Source organism: Ovis canadensis, chromosome 5 (genome assembly GCF_042477335.2).
Source record: "Ovis canadensis isolate MfBH-ARS-UI-01 breed Bighorn chromosome 5, ARS-UI_OviCan_v2, whole genome shotgun sequence".
Taxonomy (NCBI): Eukaryota; Metazoa; Chordata; class Mammalia; order Artiodactyla; family Bovidae; genus Ovis; species Ovis canadensis.
Genome location: NC_091249.1, coordinates 25,084,607 through 25,106,911, shown reverse-complemented (window position 1 = coordinate 25,106,911; position 22,305 = coordinate 25,084,607). Strand labels below are relative to the sequence as shown.

At 44.2% G+C, this 22,305-nt stretch overlaps 1 protein-coding gene across 1 annotated transcript; it reads left to right on the top strand.

Annotated features, from left to right (window-relative positions):
• Positions 1–11,263: 11,263 nt before the first annotated feature.
• Positions 11,264–20,682, top strand: LOC138440646 (small ribosomal subunit protein uS14-like). Its single transcript, XM_069590301.1, has 2 exons — positions 11,264–11,349; positions 20,499–20,682. The coding sequence occupies exons 1-2, from the start codon at positions 11,264–11,266 to the stop codon at positions 20,680–20,682; spliced, it is 270 nt and encodes an 89-aa protein (XP_069446402.1).
• The last annotated feature ends 1,623 nt before the right edge of the window (positions 20,683–22,305 follow it).

Here is a 22,305-nt window from a genome sequence, read left to right as displayed (position 1 = left end):
GTCACCATCTGTAGTGATTTTGGAGTCCAAGGAAATAAAGCCTGTCACCGTTTCCATTGTTTCCCCATCTATTTGCCATGAAGTGATGGGGCCACATGCCATGATCTTTGATTTTTTGAATGCTGAGTTTATATATATATGTACGTATTTGGCTGCAGCAGGTCTTAGTTGCAGCACATGAGATCTAGTTCCCTGACCAGGGATCAAATCCAGGCCCCCTGCATTGGGAGCTTGGAGTCTTCATCACTGGACCATCAGGGAAGTCCCTGAATGTTGAGTTTCAAGCCAGCTTTTTCACTCTTCTCTTTCACTTTCATCAAGAGGCTCTTTATTAATCTTGGCTTTCTCCCATGAGGGTGGTATCATCTGCATATCTGAGGTTATTGATATTTCTCCCAGCAATCTTGATTCCAGCTTTGCTTCATCCAGCCTGGCATTTCTCATGATGTACTCTGCATATAAGTTAAAAAAGCAGGGTGACAATATACAGCCTTGATGTACTCCTTTCCCAATTTGGAACCAGTCTATTGTTCCATGTCCGATTCTTACTGTTGCTTCTTGACCTGCATACAGATTTCTCAGGAGGCAGGTAAGGTGGTCTGGTATTCCCAACTCTTGCAGAATTTTCTACTGTGTGTTGTGATCCACACAGTCAAGGCTTTGACATAGTCAGTAAAGCAAAAGCAAATGTTTTTCTGGAACTCTCTTGCTTTTCTATGATCCAATGGATGTAGGCGATTTGATCTCTGGTTCCTCTGCCTTCTCTAAATCAAGCTTGAACATTTGGAAGTTCGCGGTTCACATACTGTTGAAGACTCACTTGGAGAATTTTGAGCATTACTTTGCTAGTGTGTGAGATGAGTGCAATTGTGCAATAGTTTGAACATTCTTTGGCATTGCCTTTCTTTGGGATTGGAATGAAAACTGACCTTTCCAGTCCTGTGACCACTGCTGAGTTTTCCAAATTTTCTGGCATAGTGAATGCAGCATTTTAACAGCATCATCTTTTAGGATTTGAAACAGCTCATCTGGAATTCCATCACTCCACTAGTTTTGTTCGTAATGATGTTTCCTAAGGCCCACTTGACTCCACATTCCAGGATGTCTGGCTCTAGGTGAGTGATCACATCATTGTGGTTATCTGGGTCATTAAGATCTTTTTTGTATAGTTTTTATGTGTATTCTTGCCACCTTTTCTTAATATCTTCTGCTTCTGTTAGGTCCGTACCATTTCTGTCCTTTATTGCGCCCATCTTTGCATGAAATGTTCCCTTGGTATCTTTAATTTTCTTGAAGAGTCTTTCCCATTCTATTGTTTTCCTCTATTTCTTTTCATTGATCACTTAGGAAAGCTTTCTCATCTCTCCTTGCTATTTTTTGGAACTCTGCATTCAGATGGGTATATCTTTCCTTTTCTCCTTTGCTTCTTCCAACAACACAAGAGATGACTCTACACATGGACATCACAAGATGGTCAATACAGAAATCAGGTTGATTATAATCTTTGTAGCCGAAGATAGAGAAGCTCTATACAGGCAGCAGCAAAAACAAGACCTGGTGCAGACTGTGGCTCTGATCATGAACTCCTTATTGTAAAAGTCAGTTAAGTTGAAGAAAGCGGGGAAAGCCACTAGACCATTCAGGTTTGACCTAAATCAAATCCCTTACAATTATACAGTGGAAGTGACAAATAGATTCAAGGGATTAGGTCTGATGGAGTGCCTGAAGAACTCTGGATGGAGATTTGTGACACTGTACAGGAGGCAGTGATCAAGACCATCCCTAAGAAAAAGAAATGCAAAAAGACAAAATGGTTGTCTGATAGCTGAGATGGTTGTCAAATAGCTGAGAAAAGAAGAGAAGCTAAAGGCAAAGGAGAAAAAAAAATTAAAAATTAAAATTAAAGGAAAAAAAAAAGCATAGGAGAAAAGAAAAGGTTTACCTATCTGAATGCAGAGTTCCTAAGAATAGCAGGAAGAGATAAGAAAGCCTGCATAGTGATCAATGGCATACAACAGTAAATTTGTTGCACATGTGTCTGGGGTCAGTGGCGGATCAGATGGTTTTGCTGATCTTAGCTCTTTTTGCTCACGTGACTGATGGTTAGCTGGCTGACCTTGGAGTGACAAGAGCAACTTGGCTCTGTGACGCAAGGCTCTCACTCTCCTGAAGGCTGTCCCCAGTGTGTCCTTGTGGTGATGTCAGTGGGGCAAGAGTAAGCCTAGTCACATAGGGGCCTTTCAAGCATGTTCTTACCAACATGCCATTGACCCAAAGCAAGTTATATAGCCAAACCCACAGTGAAAGCAGTAGGCTGCTAGGACTTGCCTGGTAGTCTAGTGATGGAGAATCCACCTGCCAAAGCAGGGAAAACAGGTTTGATCCCTGGTCTGGGAAGTTTCCACGTGCCTCAGAGCAACCGAGACCATGTGCCACAACTTCTGAGCCCAAGCCCTAAAGCCAGCAGACTACTGAGCAGCGCACATTCCCAGGGCATCCCCCAACCAGAGAAGCCCCTGCGATGGGAAGCTCATGCACCACGACAGAGAGCAGCCCCGCTCACCACAACCAGAGAACGCCCTTGTGCAGCAACAAAGAGTCAGTGCAACCGAAAAGAAATTAAAATTAAAAAATAATAAGACGCTACAAAGTGACTGGCAAAAGAGAAGCATGAAGAATTGACACCATTTTGGTGATCTACCACATGCATCGTTTGTAACTGCCAAAGAAACAAAAGCAAACAAACACTGGCTGATTCGTGTTGAGGTTTGAGAGAAAACAGCGAAATTCTGTAAAGCAATTATCCTTCAATAAAAAATAATTAAACAAACAAACCAAAAAAAACCAAAAACCTTTTTCAAGTAACCTAAATGACCATCTATAGAAAATTGGTTAGAAAAATTATGCCACAATATGGAATGGCATCTGTATTAATTTCTTATCACTGCTCTAACAAACATGCATAAACTTAGTTGCTTAAAATAGCATAAATGTATCATCTGAAATGGGCTCCACTGTTGTTGTTCACTTGTTCAGTCGTGTCTGACTCTTTGCGAACCCATGCACTGCATCACCCCAAGCTTGCCTGTCCTTCACTATCTCCCGGAGTTTGCTCAAACTCATGTCCGTTGAGTTGATCCTGCCGTCCAACCATCTCATCCTCTGTCACCCCCTTCTCCTCCTGCCCTCAGTCCTTCCCAGCATCAGGGTCTTTTGCAATGAGTCACTCTTTGCATCACATGGCCAAAGTAACAGAGCTTCAGCTTCAGCACCAGTACTTCCAATGAACATTCAGGGTTGATTTCCTTTAGGACTGACTAACTTGATCTCCTTGCTGTCCACAGGACTTTCAAGAGTATTTTCCAAAGCCACAGTTTAAAAGCATTAATTCTTTAGTGCTCAGCCTTCTTTATGCTTCATGGTCCCACTCTCACATCCATACATGACCACTGGAAAATCCATAGCTTTGACTACACGGACCTTTGTGGGTAAAGTGATGTCTCTGCTTTTTAATATGCTATCTAGGTTCATCATAATTTTTCTTCTAAGCGGCAAGCATCTTTTAACTTCACAGCTGGGTTCCACTGACCTGAAACCAAAGTGTGGGTAGGGCTGTGCTTCTCTCTGGAAGCTCTAGAAGAGAACATACTTCCTCAACTTTTCCAGGCTCTAGAGATGCGTTTCTTGTATCCCTTGACTCATGTCCCCTTCCTCCATCTTCAAAAGCAGCAGAGTAGTATCTTCAGGTACCTTTCTCCCCCTTCTTCCATTATCACATTGCCTCTGATCTCCTGCCCCTTGTTAATATAAAGACACCTGTCATTACATTGGACTTCCCTAGTGACTCAGCAGTAAAGAATCTGCCTGCAATGCAGGAGACCCAGATTCGATCCCTGGGTTGGGAAGATCCTCTGGAGGAGGGCATGACACCCACTCCAGTATTCTTGCCTGGAGAATCCCATGGACAGAGGAGCCTGGTGGGCTACAGTTCATGGGATTGCAAAGAGTTGGACACGACTAAAGCAACAGAGCATTCTCGCATGCATGTGATTACATTTGGAGCCACTCGGATAATCCAGGATATCTCTTTGTGGTGGCAGGGGGGCAGGGCTGTCTTGTTCTCTGTAAGATGTTCCCATCTAATAGCATATTCAGCCTCTACCCCCAAGATACCATGGACATGACCACCCTCAAATGTCACAACCAAATGTCCCCTGGGGGACAACTCTCCCCCATTGAGGAACACTGACCAGAGGCAAAAATTAAAAGACATTCTATCTCTGGACTTCCCTTGTGGCGCAGTGGATAAGAATCCACCTGTCAATGCAGAGGACGTAGCTTTGATCCCTTGTCTGGGAGGATTCCGCATGCCAAGAAGAAGCTGAGCCCTTGAGCACCACAGCTACTGAGCTTGCTCTCTAGAGATCATGAGCTGCAACTATTGAGCCCACGTGCTGCAACAACTGGAACCTGCACACCTAGAGCCTGTTTCCTCAATAAAAGAAGCCACTGCAATGAGAAGCCCACACACAGCAACAAAGAGTAGCCCTAGCTCTCAACTACTAGAGAAAGCCCACGTGCAGCGAGAATCCAGAGCAACCAAAAATATAAAATTAATTAATCAATTACCAAATCACTAGACAGCCAATATATCTTATCAAGTAAATAAGTCAGAACAGAATGTACACGTTCTGACTTTGAAAGTTAGCATTTATAAATAAATGTTTGAGAAGATTAATTGCAAATCACTAATATGGTTTTTCCAGTAGTCATGAACAGATGTGAGAGTTGGATCTTAGAGAAGGCTGAGTGCTGAAGAACTGGTGTTTTCTAATTGTAGTGCTGGAGAAGACTCTTGACAGTCCCTTGGACAGCAAGGAGATCAAACCAGTCAATCCTAAAGGAAATCAACCCTGAATATTCACAGGAAGAACTGGTGCTGAAGCTGAAGCTCCAATACTTTGGCCAACTGATGCGAAGAACTGACTCACTGGAAAAGACCCTGACACTGGGAAAGATTGAAAGCAAAAGGAGAAGGGAGTGGCAGAGGATGAAATGATTGGACGGTATCATGAACTCAACGGACATGGCTTTGAGCAAACCCCGGGAGATAGTGACGGACAGGGGACCCTGTCGTGCTGTAGTACATGGGGTCACAAAGACTTAGCCATGGGGTCACATGACTTAGCCACTGAACAACAGCTACAAATATGGGTGAGCTCTTGATGAGAGATTAATGGAGATCATCAGTTTCCAGTGTTTGGATTTTTGAAGTGTATAGCTTTTATAGCTAGAAAAATTTTAAAGAAGATGAAATAATGCTCTTTTAATCAGCTTTATTCAGGACAGTGTTGTCTTTAGCCAGTTGAGGTCAAGACTATGAACCTTTGCTACTCTCAAAAAGACAGGAGATCACAAGTGTTGGCAATGGTGTAGAGAAAAGCAGCACTTGTGCACTGTTGGTGGAAATATGAATTGGTGCAGCCATCACGGAAAACAGTGTTGAGGTTTCTCAAGAAATTAAAAGTGGAACTACCCTGTGAGATAGCAATCCCACTTCCGGGTGTATATCCACAGGAAAAGAAATCTGGGTCTTGATGAGATATCTGAGGCTCACATGTTCATTGCAGTATTATTCACAATGACCAAGATTTGAAAACAGGCTAAATGTCCATCAACAAATAAACAGATAAAGAAAATGTGAAGTGAAGCAAGTGGCCCAAAACCTAGCGACAGCAGCCCTGAGCTGTGAGTCAAAGCTTCCCTGATTTAATGCCATTTTTGGAGACTGCAAAATCAACTGACAAAAATGACACTGGAAATCCACGTAAGCAGGAAAGAAGGGGGTAAGATGCAAACCAGATTCGGCAGTCTTGAGTGTCTAAGAGCTATCTGGTGCCAAAAGGCTGGATGTGCTCCCCTAGGGAGGTGGGGAGGAGAGGAAAAGCAGGTGAGTGGGGAGGGATGGGGTAAAGAAGAAATTGAGGACAGTCAAAGGCAGCGCAGCAAAGAGCAGCATGGAGAAAGCTGCGGGCTGGGGGAGACAGAGCTGTGGTGTGAGCATCTGGGGTGCCAAGTGGGAAAGAAAGAATGAAAGACAGCGAGAGAGGGAGGGAGGGAGAGAAAGAAAGAGACAGAGAGAGAAAGAGGGAGAGGGAGAGAGAGAGCAAGGAGTGACAGAGAGGGGGAGAGGGAGGGAGAGACAGAATGAAAGAAAGAGAGATAAAAAGAAAGAAGGAGGGATTTCCCTGGTGGTCCAATGCCTAAAAGTCCCCGATCCCAGTGCAGGAGGACTGGGCTTGACCCTTGGGCAGGGAACAAGATCCCACATGCCGCAACTAAGAGTCTGTGTGCTGCGACTGAAATATCTCACCTGCTGTACCTAGGACCCAGTGCAGCCAAATAAATAATCTTGACCTGAGGGATGGGATGGGGAGGGAGGTGGGAAGGAGGGTCAGGATGAGGAACACATGAACACCCATGGCTGATTCATGCGAATGTATGGCAACATTCACCACAATATTGTAAAGTAATTAGCCTCCAATTAAAATTGTAAAAAACATTTTAAAAATTGAGATTGTTTCTTGAAAAAGATAAAAAAAGAAAGGAGAGAAGGGGAGGGAGGGAGGAGTGAAAGGAAGGAAGAAATAAAAAAAGGTCAAGGAAGTGAGAGTGAAAATGAACCACGGGCGTGAGCAAATATGCAGTCACTAATGACCTCGACAAGAACAAGTTGAGAGGACTGGTGGGCTGGAAAGCAATCAGCAGCAGGTTTAGAAGGACGTGGCATTGCAAAGTGCAGATAGGCTCAAAACAGTTAGCTGAAAAAATGAATAATCATGCCTGATTGTTGCTGGGTTGTCATGACAACCAGCTAAGACAATGATGGTGAATGCTCTTTCTTTAAGTGACCTTTTTTATTGAGGCTTAATTTACATCCAGCCAAATTCACCCTTGATTAGTGTACAGTCCTATGAGTTTTGAAAAATGCACACAGCTGTGGAACCATCTCCAAAATCAAGATACAGAAGAGTTCCATCAGCCCCAAGCAGTTCCCTGGAGACCGTTTGCAATTAACTCCTTCCGGCATCTTCAGCCCATAGCAATCTGTCCCTACAGTTTTGTCATCACCGGGAGATCATATAAATGGAAGTACAGTGTATGTCCCCTTCCTGGATCACAGCCTTATCATGGCAAAGGGGCTTGTGTAGTTCAATGAAGCTATGGCCATGCTGTGCAGGGCCACTCAAGATAGACAGGTCATGGTGGAGAGTTCTGACAAAATGCAGTCCCCTGGAGGAGGGAATGGCAAACCACGCTAGTATTCTTGCCACAAGAACCCCATGAACAGCATAAAAAAGCAAAGAGATATGACATGGAAAAGTGAGCCCCGCGTGTTGGAAAATGTCCCATATGCTACCAGGGAAGAGTGGAGGGCAATTACTAATAGCTCCAGAAAGAATGAAGTGGATGGGCCAAAGTGGAAATGTCAATTGCGGATGTATCTGGTGATGAAAGTGAAGTCCAATGCTGTAAAGAAGAATATCGCATAGGTACCTGGAATGTTGGGTCCGTAAATCAAGGTAAATTGAACATGATCAAGCAGGAGATGGCAAGAGAGAACACTGACATCTTAGGAATCAGTGAACTAAAATGAATGGGAATGGGTGAATTTAATTCAGATGACCATTGTATCTACTGCTGTGTGCAAGGATCCCTTAGAAGAAATGGAGTAGCCCTCAAAGTCAACAAAAGGGTCCAAAATGCAAGTACTTGGGTACAATCTCAAAAATAACAGAATGATCTTGGTTTGTTTCCAAGGCAAACCATTCAATATCACAGTACTCCAAATTTAAGCCCCAACCACTGATGCTAAAGAAGCTGAAGTTGGCTGGTGCTATGAAGACCTACAAGATCTTCTAGAACTAACACACACACACACAAGATGTCCTTTTCATCATAGGGGACTGGAATGCAAAAGCAAGAAATCAAGAGACACTTGGAGTAACAGGAAAATTTGGCCTTGGTGTACAAAATGAAGCAGAGCAAAAGCTGATAGAATTTTGCCAACAGAACACACTGCTCACAGCAAACACCCTTTTCCAACAACACAAGAGATGGCTCTACACATGAACATCACCAAATGGTCAATATCGAAATCAGATTGATCACGTTCTTTGCAGCTGAAGATGGAGAAGCTCTAAGTTGTTTTGTTGTCATGAAAAACAACACTGGAATCTGACTGTGGTCCAGATCATCAGCTCCCTATTGCAAAATTCAGGTTTAAATTGAAGAAAGTAGGGAAAACCAGTAGGCCATTCAGGAGTTACCTAAATCAAATCCCTATGATTATACAGTGGAAGTGACAAATAGATTCAAGGGATAAGATATGATAGACAGAGTGCCTGAAGAACTATGGACGGAGGATCATAACATTGCACAGGAGGCAGTGACCAAAACCATCCCCACAAAAAAGAAATGCAAGAGGGCAAAGTGATTGTCTGATAAGGCTTTACTAATAGCCAAGGGAAAAAGAGAAGTGAAAAGCAAGAGAGAAAGGGAAAGATACACCCACCTGAATGCAGTGTTCCAGAGAATAGCAAGGAGCGAGAAGAGAGCCTTCTTAAGTGAACAGTGCAAAGAAATAGAGGAAAACAACAGAATGGGAAAGACTAGAGATCTCTTCAAGAAAATTAGAGATACCAAGGGAACATTTCATGCAAGGATGAAGCAAGCACAATAAAGGACAAAAATGGTAAGGACCTAACAGAAGCAGAAGAGATTAAAAGGAAAAGGTGGTGGCAAGAATACACAGAACTATACAAAAAAAGATCTTAATGACCAGGATAGTCATGACTGATCACTCACCTGGAGCCAGACATCCTGGAGTGTGAAGTCAAGTTTGCCTTAGGAAGCATTACGACAAACAAAGCTAGTGGAGGTGATGGAATTCCAGCTGAGCTATTTCAAATCCTAAAGGATGATGCTGTTAAAGTGCTTCACTCAATGTCAGCAAATTTGGAATACTCAGCAGTGGCCACCAGACTGGAAAAGGTCAGTTTTCATTCCACTTTAAAAGTGGTTCCAGGCGACCCTGATGGCTTTCCCGTTGACTCAGCAGGTAAAGAATCTGATTCCAATGCAGGAGACACAAGAGATGCAGGTTCAATCCCTGGGTCAGGAAGATCCCTTGGAGGAGGAAATGGCACCCTACTCCAGTATGCTTGCCTGGGAAATACCGTGGACAGAGGAGCCTGGCGAGTCCCGGGGTCACAAAGTCAGACATGACTGAGTGATTAAGCGCGCACACACACACACACACACACACACCAGGGAACCTGGGAAGGGAATGGAAAGTGAAGCAGGGAAGGTGGGCAGACAGTACAGGGCATGTTATCAAGCAAGTTACCACAGTGGGAAACTGGAACACAGTGGGAGCCTCTGGGAAGCAGCATAGAGTGCAGATCTCTGTATCGCCCAACTGATGGGCAAGAGAGCTGGGCTATTTATCCACCACCTCCTACCAGTCACTGGTTGACTGCACCCACAGAGGGCGTTCTTTCCCTGGTATTTCTGGGCCTGACTGTGTAGATCAGTGTGACCTCAGAAGCCAGAGAAAGTCTTCAGGCAAATGAATGCAGAGGCTGGTCTTTGGAAAGGCTTCCCAGGTGGTGCTAGCGGATTAAAGAATCCACAGGAGACTCAACAGACACGAGTTCAATCCCCGGGTCAGAAAGATCCCCTGGTGTAGGAAATGGCACCCCACTCCAGTATTCTTGCCTGGAAAATCCCACGGGCAGAGGAACTGGCTGGTTACAGTCCATGGGGCCCCAAAGAGTCAGACACGCCTGAGTGCCTGAGCACAGCTCAGCACAGCTGGCCTTTGGAAGCTGGGCCAGGGTGTAATGACTGACAATGAGAAGGAAAAAAGGGGCATTGACAGCACCTACAACAGAGCGGATCAACAGTCAGATCCTGAACTATCTTCTCTTAATTTTCATCTCTTTCTTGAGCTGTAAATATCAAATATTTTTATAGCAACTCAAGATGCTCTGCGTGAAGACCTTCTAAACCATCTTTACGTCCTCTAATTGGGCTTATCACTAGCAGCTAATATTGCTATATTTATAATTACTCTCCCCATTTAGGGTCTGAAGGTTTATTTTTGTATTTCTGAGCATGCATATCCCAAGTATGCATGCTCCTATCACTATTTATCTATTCTTTAGAAAAACAGGGTTATCATTTCTCTCTTTTTTCCTCAGCTTGCTGTGCCTACCTCTGACCCTTGGTCTGGCAGGCTTCTTGTTTATTTTATTTTATTTACTTTTTTTTTTTGACCCAACCACAAAGCATGCAGGATCCCAGTTCCAGACTAGGGATTGAACGCACACCCCCTGCATTGGAAGCATGAATTCTTAACCACTGGACTTCCAGGGAAGTCCTCCAACCTTCTTGTTAATTTTAATTAATATCATCCATGACGTTTATATTATTTCAAATATTCACAAATATATTGTTTCACTTAATCTGCTTGGTGGATGAGGATGACAAGGATCTCCTGCTTTTAAACATTCTGCAGAAGAGAAAACTGAGGCTCAGACTTACTAAAAATCACTTAAGTTTCCACTGCATTGTTTAGGATACTTCTGGTTGTGACTAAGTAAAATCTCAAACAGAACTGGACATAGTGTTAGCTGCCATGGACCAAATTGCATCCTTTTAAAATTCATATGCTAAAGCCCTAACCCCCAACTTGACTGTATTTGGATTAGGGCTTTTAGGAGGCAATTATGGTAAAGAATATGCCTGCAAGGAAAGAGGCTTGATTTCGATCTCTAGATTGGGAACGTCCCCTGGAGAAAGAGAATGACTATCTATTCCAGTATTCTTCTATTCCATGTATTCTATGTATAGAATTCTAAGTATTCTATGACTTCTAGTCCAATATTGGACTCTCTATTCCAGAATTCTGGAGAATTCCATGGACAGAGGAGCCTGATGGGCTGCAAGTTCATGGGTGGCAAAGAGTTGGATGTGACTGAGCGACTAACATTTTTCACTTCCAAGGCTAAATAAATAAATTTTTCACTTCCACCGTAGAGGTGGGGCCTAATTCAGTAAAGCTGCAGTCCTAATACAAAGAGAGGGACTTCTCTGGTGGTCTAGTGATTAAGAATCTGCCTGCCAATGCAGTGCAGGGGACAAAGGTTCAATCCCTGGTCCAGGAAGATCCCACTTGCCATACAGCAACTAAGCCTGTATGCCAAAATTCCGGAACCTGTGTTCCCTAGAGCCCGTGCTCCACAACGAGAGAAGCCACCACAATGAGAAGCCCACACCCCTCAGGTAGGGAGTAGCCCCCACTCACCACAACTAGAGAAAGCCTGTGCAGCAACGAAGACCCAGCACAGACAAAAATAATAAATAAATAAAACATTTTTAAAAGAGGAAGAGGGAGAAATCACACTGTCTCTGTGTTCTTGAAAAGACCCTGATGCTGGGAAAGACTGAGGGCAGGAGGAGAAGGGGGCAATAGAAAATGAGATGGTTGGATGGCATCACTGGCTCAATGGATCTGGGTTTGAGCAAACTCTGGGAGATGGTGAAGGATAAGGAAGCCTGTCCTGCTGCAGTCTGTAGGGCTGCAAAGAGTGGGACACGACAGAGTGACCAAACAACTATGTTCTTGAACCAGGGAAAGGCCATGTGCGGATATAGCAAGAATGGGGCCATCGGAAAATCAAAAACAGAGCCCTCACTAGGAACCTGATTGACTGCAACACTGATGTTGGTTTTTTAGCCTCCAGAACTGTAAGAATTAAATGTCTGTTATTTAAGTCAGCCAGTGGATGATACACCCAAGCAGACATCATAAATGAAAAAGTAAGATGTGTTTTTAAGAACGACTTGGTATTCTGGCTCAATGATGTGATCAATAAACTAGTTTCTTCCTGTCTCTGCTGTGCCCTTCACGATGTTGGCTTCAAATGATGGTTGGCCAACCCTATGGTCAAAAGCTGGCTGCCAGTAGCCCTAAAGCTTCAAACTTCAGGGAAGGAGATAGAAATTTTTTGTTCTGAGATGCACTCTGATTGGCCCAGCCTTTATCACATGACCACCTCTGAGCCAATCACAATAGACAGATGGTAGATACCTTGAGGACCGCAGTTGTGTGAGTGTTTAAGGGTTGAATTGGCCAGTTTTCCATGAACTATAATTTACTGGAAAAAACTGACAGTCTGTGAGGATTCAACTTGGCTTCTGGCAAAAATTTTCTCAAAAGTGAATGAAATGAACTTGCCTCTTCAAGGAAAGCAACTGACAGTGTTTGTTGCCAGTGGTAAAATTTGAGCTTTCAAGAAAAAATTTTAATTTTGAAAGACACGTGTTTGTCGCCATGTTTGACAACGTTCCAACACTGAAAGACTTGTCTGAGACTGGTGGTGATATTAACAAATGGAGTTTTTAAAATATTATGTAATGAAATGTGTTGAGGTTTGGAAGATCTGTATGACTTAGTGAAGTAATATTATTCAAAAGACCAGTGAATGAGTCATAAAAAGTGCAAGGTAGGACTTGTCCTATCAGTCTAGTGATTAAAACCCTGTGCTTCCAATGCAGGGGGCATGGGTTTGATCCCTGGTCAGGGAATTAAGATCCCACATGTCTGTGATATGGGGAAAAAAAGAATACATGAAAAGTGCAAGGTAGACAAATGGATTTGAATAAAATAGAACTTACTGAAATGGAGGTTCCCCACTACAACTAACCTTGACTAAATTACCAGTATTTCAAGTTTTAGTAAAGAGATGAGAATACCAGACCACCTGACCTGCCTCTTGAGAAACCTGTATGCAGGTCAGGAAGCAACAGTTAGAACTGGACATGGAACAACAGACTAGTTCCAAATAGGAAAAGAAGTACGTCAAGGCTGTATATTGTCACCCTGCTTATTTAACTTATATGCAGAGCACATCATGAGAAGAAACACAAGCTGGAATCAAGATTGCCGGGAGAAATATCAGTAACCTCAGATATGCAGATGACACCACCCTTATGGCAGAAAGTGAAGAGGAACTAAAAAGCCTCTTGATGAAAGTGAAAGAGGAGAGTGAAAAAGTTGGCCTAAAGCTCAACATTCAGAAAACGAAGATCATGGCATCCGATCCCATCACTTCATGGCAAATAGATGGGGAAACAGTGGAAACAGTGTCAGACTTTATTTTGGGGGGCTCCAAAATCACTGCAGATGGTGATTGCAGCCATGAAATTAAAAGACACTTACTCCTTGGAAGGAAAGTTATGACCAACCTAGATAGTATATTCAAAAGCAGAGACATTACTTTGCCGACTAAGGTCTGTCTAGTCAAGGCTATGGTTTTTCCAGTGGTCAGGTATGGATGTGAGAGTTGGACTGTGAAGAAGGCTGAGCACCGAAGAATTGATGTTTTTGAACTGTGGTGTTGGAGAAGACTCTTGAGAGTCCCTTGGACTGCAAGGAGATCCAACCAGTCCATTCTGAAGGAGATCAGCCCTGGGATTTCTTTGGAGGGAATGATGCTAAAGCTGAAACTCCAGTACTTTGGCCACCTCATGCGAAGAGTTGACTCATTGGAAAAGACTGTGATGCTGGGAGGGATTAGGGGCAGGAGAAGAAGGGGATGACAGAGGATGAGATGGCTGGATGGCATCACTGACTTGATGGACGCGACTCTGAGTGAACTCTGGGAGTTGGTGATGGACAGGGAGGCCTGGTGTGCTGCGATTCATGGGGTCGCAAAGAGTCGGACATGACTGAGCAACTGAACTGAACTGAACTGAAAGAATTCTTGAGTTCCTGAGAAGTCTATTGAAATACTTTTTTCAGCTAGATGCTTGTAGGTTTTCTTCATAGACTTGGACTAAAATGACATTTCACAACAGAGTAATAAGGTAGTCTCACAAATGAGAATACAACTGTCTTCTAGGAGATTTGCAAATGTAAAGCAATGCTACTCTTCTAACTAAATTTTTTGGTTTGGAAAATGTAGTAAAATATGTTGTTCATGTTACCATTCAATGGGTTTTACTGTTATTTTAAGTAAATTTTAAATGCACATTGTAAATTTTCTCAATTTTAATGTTTAAACAGTAAGTATTGATTGCTACAACTTACATTTAAGAAAGCTCTGTAGGGTCCTGAGTAACTTTAAGAGTGCAGAGGGGGGCCTGAGACCAAGAAGTTTAAGAATTAGTGCTCTAATAATAATGTTTTTTTCTTTTCTTTAATTGAAGTATAGTTGACTTACAATATCATTTTAGTTTAAGATGTACAACACAGTGATTCAGTCACATATATATTGGAGTAAGAAATGGAAACCCACTCCAGGTCTTGCCTGGAAAATTCCATGGACAGAGGAACCTGGCAGGCTCTAGTCCCTGGGCTCACAAAGAGTCGGGCATGACTGAGCACAAATGCAGATACATATATATACATATACATATATATCAGTAATCTGATAAAAGAACACACACACGTATATGTGTATGTGTGCTTGTGTATGTGTGTGTATATATATATATATGTGTGTGTGTGTGTTTTCAGCTGCTCATTCGTGTCTGACTCTTTGCGACTCTATGGACTGTAGGCTGCCAGACTTCTCTGTCCATGGGATTTTCCCGGGCAGAAATACTGGAGTGGGGTGCCATTTCTTACTCCAGGGGATCCTCCCAACCTAAGGACTGAACCCACGTCTCCTGCATCTCCTTCACTGGCAGGTGGATTCTTTACCACTGCACCACTTGGGAAGCCGCATATATAAGTGATGTCATGCGGCATTTGTTTTTCTCTTTCTGGCTTCAGTTCAGCTAGCCATTCTGAACATTGAATCTCTTCCTGAAGCCCTTCACTCTCTCTTAAGTCTATGAGGACAGCTTTCTCCTAACTCTAGGAACTGATCGTCTCTTCTGCCTGGAGTGCTCCCATGACAACCACAGAGTATCTCTCAGAATCCCACGGCTGAGTGTCTTTCCAGCGGCAGAACATCACAGGATTTCAGCATCACATGTACTAAGAAATTGAACAGCCTTAGAAACTAGTGATCAGCCCAGGCACACGTGGTATCTCTGAAAGTGAAAGTCACTCAGTTGTGTCCACCTCTTTGAAACCCCATGGACTGTAGCCTGCCAGCCTCCTCTGTCCATGGAATTCTCCAGGCCAGAATACTGGAGTGGGTAGCCGTTCCCTTCTCCAGGGCATCCTCCGAACCTAGGAATCGAACCCAGGTCTCCCACATTGCAGATGGATTCTTTATCATCTGAGTCACCAGAGAGGCCAATCCCAATATCTAGTCTCAATTTAGGAAGCCAGTTGGCTACAGCTGGGGACTTTTGCTCCCATCTGGACCATGAGACTTTCCAAGTGACACATTGCCCACAAGGACGTAGACCTGAAGGATACATAAGCAAGGTGCAGTTCTTTTTTTAATAGTAATTCTTCCACTATAGAAACTGTCTTAGTCTGTTTGGGCTGCTATAACAGAATATCTTAGATTTGCTGACTTTAAAAAAAATTTATTGTGGCAATATATGCTGTATAGTAAAAGTGATTCAGTTACACACATATTCCTGTTATGGTTTATCACAGAATATTGAATGTTGTTCCTGTGCTATACAGTGTTATTAGCTCAGTCGGGTCTGACTCTTTGTGGCCCTGTGGAGTGTGTAGCCCACCAGGGCTGTAGCCCTCCAGGCTCTTCTGCCCATGGAATTCTCCAGGCAAGAATACTGGAGTGGGTAGCTGTTCCCTTCTCCAGGGCATCTTCCCAACCCAGGGATCGAACCCAGGTCTCCCACATTGTAAGTGGATTTTTCACCATCTGAGCCACCAGGGCAGCCTGTCATCTTGGGGCTAATTAGCTTTAATCAGTTTTTGTTGTATCCTCAGCGATTACGTCATTCTTTTAAAGGTTGTGTCCTGCCTCTTTCCCTTCTGTCTCATTTCCACTAGATGTTAAGGCAGATTGTAGGCCTTGCAGCACATTGCTTCAGGGAAATATTTTTGAGAATTTATTACGAAGCAACAGAAAAGAAAGGTAGAAATGTTTCCCTCAGGGTCATTATTCAAAATCTGTGTTGTACACACATCAGTATAAGGCGTCTGGTGTTTTGTTTTTTTCTTGTCCTGGGCAATTAAACTGCCAATGAAGTGACGTGAAATCAGAGAGAACTTTAACCTCGCTGCCATGGAGACCACGTTTCTCACTCATGAGGGGAAAGAGAGTTTACATAAGGATTTCCTAAGGTGATAAGGCAGCTGGCCATCGACAATTCCAGATGCTTTAGGGACAGGCAGAAAATCATGGGAATTTCCCGGGATTGACAAGTCAAGAAAGGGAAGCTTGAGATCTGTGATATTGTGATTTATAATAAGAAATACATATATTTGCCACTTCCCCAGTGGTCCAGTGGTTAAGAATCTGCCTGCCAATGCAGGGGACATGGGTTCAATCCCTGGTCCAGGAAGATCCACATGGTTTGGAGCAACTAAGCCCATGTACCACAACTACTGAGCCCACTCTCTAGGGCCCTGCTCCACAACAAGAGAAGTCGCCACAGTGAGAAGCCCGTGCACGGCAACCAGAGAGTAGCCCCCACTCTCCGCAACTAGAGAAAGCCCAAGCACAGCAACGAAGACCCCGCACAGTCAAAACTACAATAAAGAAATAAAAATAAATATATATATATATATTTGGTCTTCATCCGAAGACCCTGCACAGTCAAAACTACAATAAAGAAATAAAAAGAAATATCTATATTTTTGGCCTTCATCCTTGTTTCTAATTTTAAGGCAATTCTCTTAAAACCTTGGAATTTCTGTGATAAGAGTGACGAAGGTGTCTTGTTATACTAGGGAAAGCACACAGAGATGTGAGTGGGTTGCCATCGGAACCAACTTTGTCATTAGAGGGTTGAAAATTTCACTCCCACTTCCCAACCTCTGGGGTGATTGAGTTCAATCACCGATGATCAAGGACTTAATCAATCATGTCTATGTAATGAAGCTTCCATAAAAACTCAAAGATTGGGGTTCAGAGAACTTCTAGGTTGGTGAACCAGAACGCTTTCAGAAGTTCCTTTGTTCAGGATCTTGCCGGGTGTATCTCTCTGCATCTGGCTGTTGAGTCTCACTGTAATAAATAAATGATCTAGTGAGTAAACTCTAGTATTCCGAGTTCAGTGAGCCACTGTAGGAAATTAATCAGACACAAGAAGGGGGTCACGGTGATCTCAGGTGGCCTCGTCCTGCACCGCCTTGAAGCGGGGTTTCAGTTCCCCGCCAGAGATTGGGATTGGGTCACAACGGTGAGAGTACCAAATCCTAGCCGCTAGACCAGAGGCCAGTGACAAGACCCTGGCTCTTCAACTTTGCAGAAAAAGAGTTCCCACAAAGACAGAAAGCAGTGAAACAAGTGGGGCTTCCCCGGTGGCTCAGCAGGTAAAGAATCCACCTGCAGTGCAGGAGACCTGAGTTCCATCCCTGGGTCAGGAAGATCCCCTGAAGAAGAGTATGGCAACCCACTCCAGTATTCTTGCCTGGAGGATTCCATGGACAGAGGAGCCCGGCGGACTACAGTCTATGGGGCCGCAACAGCGAAACAAGCAAAGTGTTTACTAGGAGGAGGAAAAGAGTACAGTGCATGTGGAGAGTCTCATGGGCAGACTCAGACAGAGAGTCACCCCTTTCTGGTAGTCGATCACTTTTAAGGGGCATTCGTCCCGGGGTTTCCTTTGGCCAATCATTTTGATTCACCTGCTCTGAGTCTATATGTGGTATATCTCAGGGTCCCCCTATGTGCGCGTGAGCTTCTCTCAGTCAAGATATACTGCACTGAAGAGGCCAAGCAGTAGTTTGTATCACTTACTATGGGGGTGACACCCCCTCCATTTTTTTACCTCCAAGGAGCTTTCTAATCAAGAGTTTCCTTGGCTTCGAGAATGAGAAATATGTGGTCTCTTATCTTTGATCTGGGCAGGGCTTAGCCTCCTCCCACGATTGTCCTACTATTTTCTTCTCAGAGTATCGATCCACAGAGAACCAACTCTAACTGTTTCCCCTGGGGGCTCATCCATCTCTTGACTCAATGGGAACCTCTGATTTATACCCAGTTGGTCAGAAACACAGGTAACAACCTGGACCTGTGCTCGCCATCTGCGATGGGGACAGTCGTATCGGATGGAGTCCTTAACCTGTGGACCCTGATGCTATCTCCAGGTTGTATCAGAACTGAGTGGAAATGTAGGACACCCAGTACGTTGGAAACTTGCTTGGTGGTATAGGAGGGAGAGGGGAAAGCCACACATTGGAATTAGTATCAGCATCATCAGAATCAAAATTCTTCTTTGGAGAGAGGCTTACTTTATCTCCTCGTTCTAAACCAGGTCCTCTGATTCTATTCCATCATTGTTCTTTTTTTTTTTTTTTTTTGGCTGCACCTCACAGCATGTAGGACCTTAGTTCCCCTGCCAGGGATTGAACTCATGTCTCCTGCAGTGGAAACGTGGAGCTGTAACCACTGGACTGACAGGGAATTCCCAGAAATATAATTAATTTACAATATTGTGTTAGTTTCAAGTGTATAGCAAACTGATATGTATGGATTCGAACAAATCTTTCCAACTGAGGGGTCTCCATGTGGATTCTGGGAGGAGTTTGGCCTCAGGAAGATGAGGGGAAAGAGAAAGAGTCCTTTATAAGGAATGGTGAAATTTTAGGTGGTGCCCATTCCCTGGGGCAGTGATCTGCTGACTTTCCTTAAAGGGCCAAGTGGTCAGTATCATTAGTTTGGGGGCCAGACCATCTCCATCTTGACCTCTGTCTTTTTTGTGTCTGCGTCTTTTTTTCTTTTCTTTTTTTTTTCTAGTCAAGGGCAGTAGCAAGAAGGGGGGAAGAGTAGAACGAGGAGTTCAATCTGTAACTGACTGTGAACAATCAATTGAGATAACTCACTACCTTCGGACCAGCCTTGAACTCTGTCTTGGTAGCCTGAAAGGGGGCCAGAGAAAAAATGGAAACAAATGGAAGTAGCTGTGGTTCAGAAAAACTTTGTAGACACTGAAATTTAAGATTTGTATCATTCTCACCAGGGACTATTCTTCACTTAATTTTTTAAAATGATTTTAAAAGGTAAAAATCATTCTTAGTTCACAGGCTATATAAAGAGGCAGGGAGCCATACTTGGGAACCCCCACCCCTCCCCCCTCATTGGGCGTAGTTTTCCAACCCTTATCTAGATGTATTTGTCCAGGCAAGTATATCTTTAAAAAGCTACACAAAGCAATCTAGAAAAACGGTACAGATAAACATATTTGCAAAGCTGAAATAGAGTCACAGATTTAGAGGACAAACTTAGGGTTACCCTGGGGGAAGAGGAGATGCGATGAATTGGGAGATTGGGACTGACATATATATACTATGTATAAAATCATGTATGGGTGTGAGAGTTGGACTGTGAAGAAAGCTGAGCGCTGAAGAACTGATGCTTTTGAACTGCGGTGTTGGAGAAGACTCTTGAGAGTCCCTTGGACTGCAAGGAGATCCAACCAGTCCATTCTGAAGGAGATCAGCCCTGGGATTTCTTTGGAGGGACTGATGCTAAAGCTGAAACTCCAGTACTTTGGCCACCTCATGCGAAGAGTTGACTCATTGGAAAAGACCCTGATGCTGAGAGGGATTGGGGGCAGGAGGAGAAGGGGAGGACAGAGGATGAGATGGCTGGATGGCATCACGGACTCGATGGACAAGAGTCTGAGTGAACTCCGGGAGATGGTGATGGACAGGGAGGCCTGGCGTGCTGCGACTCATGGGGCTGCAAAGAGTCGGACACGACTGAGCGACTGAACTGAACTGAATGTATAAAATAGATAACAAATGAAAACCTACCGTAGAGCACAGGGCCCTCTACTCAGTGCTCTGTGGCGGCCTGAATGGGAAGGAATTCTTTAAAAAAGAGTGGGTACATGTATGTGTATAACTGATTCACTTTGCTGCACAGCGGAAACTAACGCAACACTGTAAAGCAACTGTGCTCCAATCAAAATCAGTAAAACAAAACCAACGAGTCTCCAGAAGAAAAGAGGCACTGATAGCTGGCACAGTGTGGATGAACCTCAGAAACATTTTGCTGAGTGAAAGTAGCCACTCAAAAAAGGTCACATATTGAGTGATTCCATTTATTGAAACATTCAGGATAAATCCATAGGGACAGAAAGCTGATGAGTGGTTGACAGGGACGGTGGGGAGGGGAGGGCTGGGGACGGAGTGCTAAATCATATGGAGCTTCCTCTTGGGGGGATGAAAATGTCCTGGGACTAGATGGAGGTGAGAGCTGCACGACATTGTGAAAGTGGTAAATGACACTGCGTTGTATACACTTTAAAATGGTGTGTGACATGTAGCTGACTACAACTCAATTTGTTTAATTTAAAAAATCTGTGAGCCTTTTGCCTCATTGCAGTCGAGAAAGCAACGTGGGTCACCAGCAGCTCTACTGGGGCCATTTGAGAAATTTCAGCGAAGGTTCTCGCTCTTGCTGGGTCTGCTCAAACAGGCACGGTCTGATCCGGAAACACTGCCTCAGTATGGGCCACCAGTATTTCCGCCAGTACATGAAGGATGTTGGCTGTGTCAAATCAGACTAACTGAAGTCCCTTGGATAGATCGTTCAGCACATCTACCTTATGCAGAAACAATATTAGCTCTTTGCATATAAAATGAAAGTTTAAAAACTGCCCCCCGCCAAAAAAAAAGTCCATGAGTGGTTTGGATGCACAGACAAGAGAGGGCTTCCTGTCACCTGAGGTTATATTCCTGGCTGTTGGAGGGGGATTCCTGAATGAGCCAAGGTCCCTGGGGAAAGGATCCTCCTACTCATCTGGGGAGACACACACTGACATTGAGGGCTTCCCTGGTGGCTCAGCTGGTAAAGAATCAGTCTGCAATGTGGGAGACCTGGGTTTGATCCCTCGGTTGGGAAGATCCCCTGGAGGAGGGCTTGGCAACCCACTCCAGTATTCTTGCCTGAAGAATCCGCATGGACAGAGGAGCCTGGTGGGCTACAGTCCATGGGGTTACGAAGAGTCAGACACGACAGAGCAACTAGGCACAGCACAGCACATGCTACACTGAACCCCACTGATGGAAGCGGGACAAGGCTTTCCAGGGAGGCAAACATGGGAGGCTGGAGAAACCAATGGATGAGAGAGTCCAGCTCTATGAAACCCCTCAAATGTGTCCCTGAGACAGCACAGCTAATACTGAAGACTTTATAAAATGAGATGGAGAATTACAAAAGAGAATTCTGGGTTGAATTGTGTCCCCCTGCCAAAAAAAAAAAAAAAGTAAATTAGCAGACTTCCATTTTGGTCCCTTGGTTAAACCTCTGTGCTCCCAATGCAGGGAACCTGGGTTTGGTCCCTGGTCAGGGAATTAGATCCTTCATGCCGCAACTAAAGAGACTGCAAGCTGCAAGGAAGACTCCCCACGTGGCAATGAAGACCCTGAGTGCAGTAACTAAGACTTGGAGCATCCAGCTAAAAAAATAAACAAACTTTTTAAATTAAAAAAAAAAAGATATGCTGGAGTCCCAACCCTCAATACTTCAGAATGGGAACTTATTTGGAAATAGGGTCACGGCAGTTGGGATTAGTTAAGGTCCGGCTGGACTAGTGTGTTGGTTGCTCAGTTGTGTCCAACTCTTTGAGACCCCACAGACTGTAGTCCACCAGACTCCTCTGTTCATGGGATTCTCCAGGCAAGAATACTGGAGCGGGTTGCCATTTCCTGCTCCAGGACATCTTCCTGACCCAGGGATCGAACCCGCGTCACTTTCACCTCCTGCATTGCAAGCAGATTCTTCACTGTTTGAGCCACCTGGGAAGCCCCCGTACTGAACTAGGGTGGGCTCCTAATCCAATATAACCAGTGTCCTTAGAAAAGGGAGAAATTTGGACAGACACACACACACACACACACACAAACACACTCAAGAGGAACACCATTATGAAGATGAAGGCAGAGATTGGGGAGATGCTTCTACAAGTCAGGGAACACCAAAGATTGCTAGCAAGTCACTAAAAGTAAGGTGAGAGGCGTGAGACAGATTCTCCTTCATGACCTGCAGAGAGAATCGGCGCAGGGCTTGCCTGGTTGGCTCAGTGGTAAAGAATCAGCCTGCCAATGCAGAAGACACCCGTTCCATCCCTGGCCCGGGAAGATCCCATATGCCTGGGAGTAACTAATCCTGCGCCACAGCTACTGAGCCT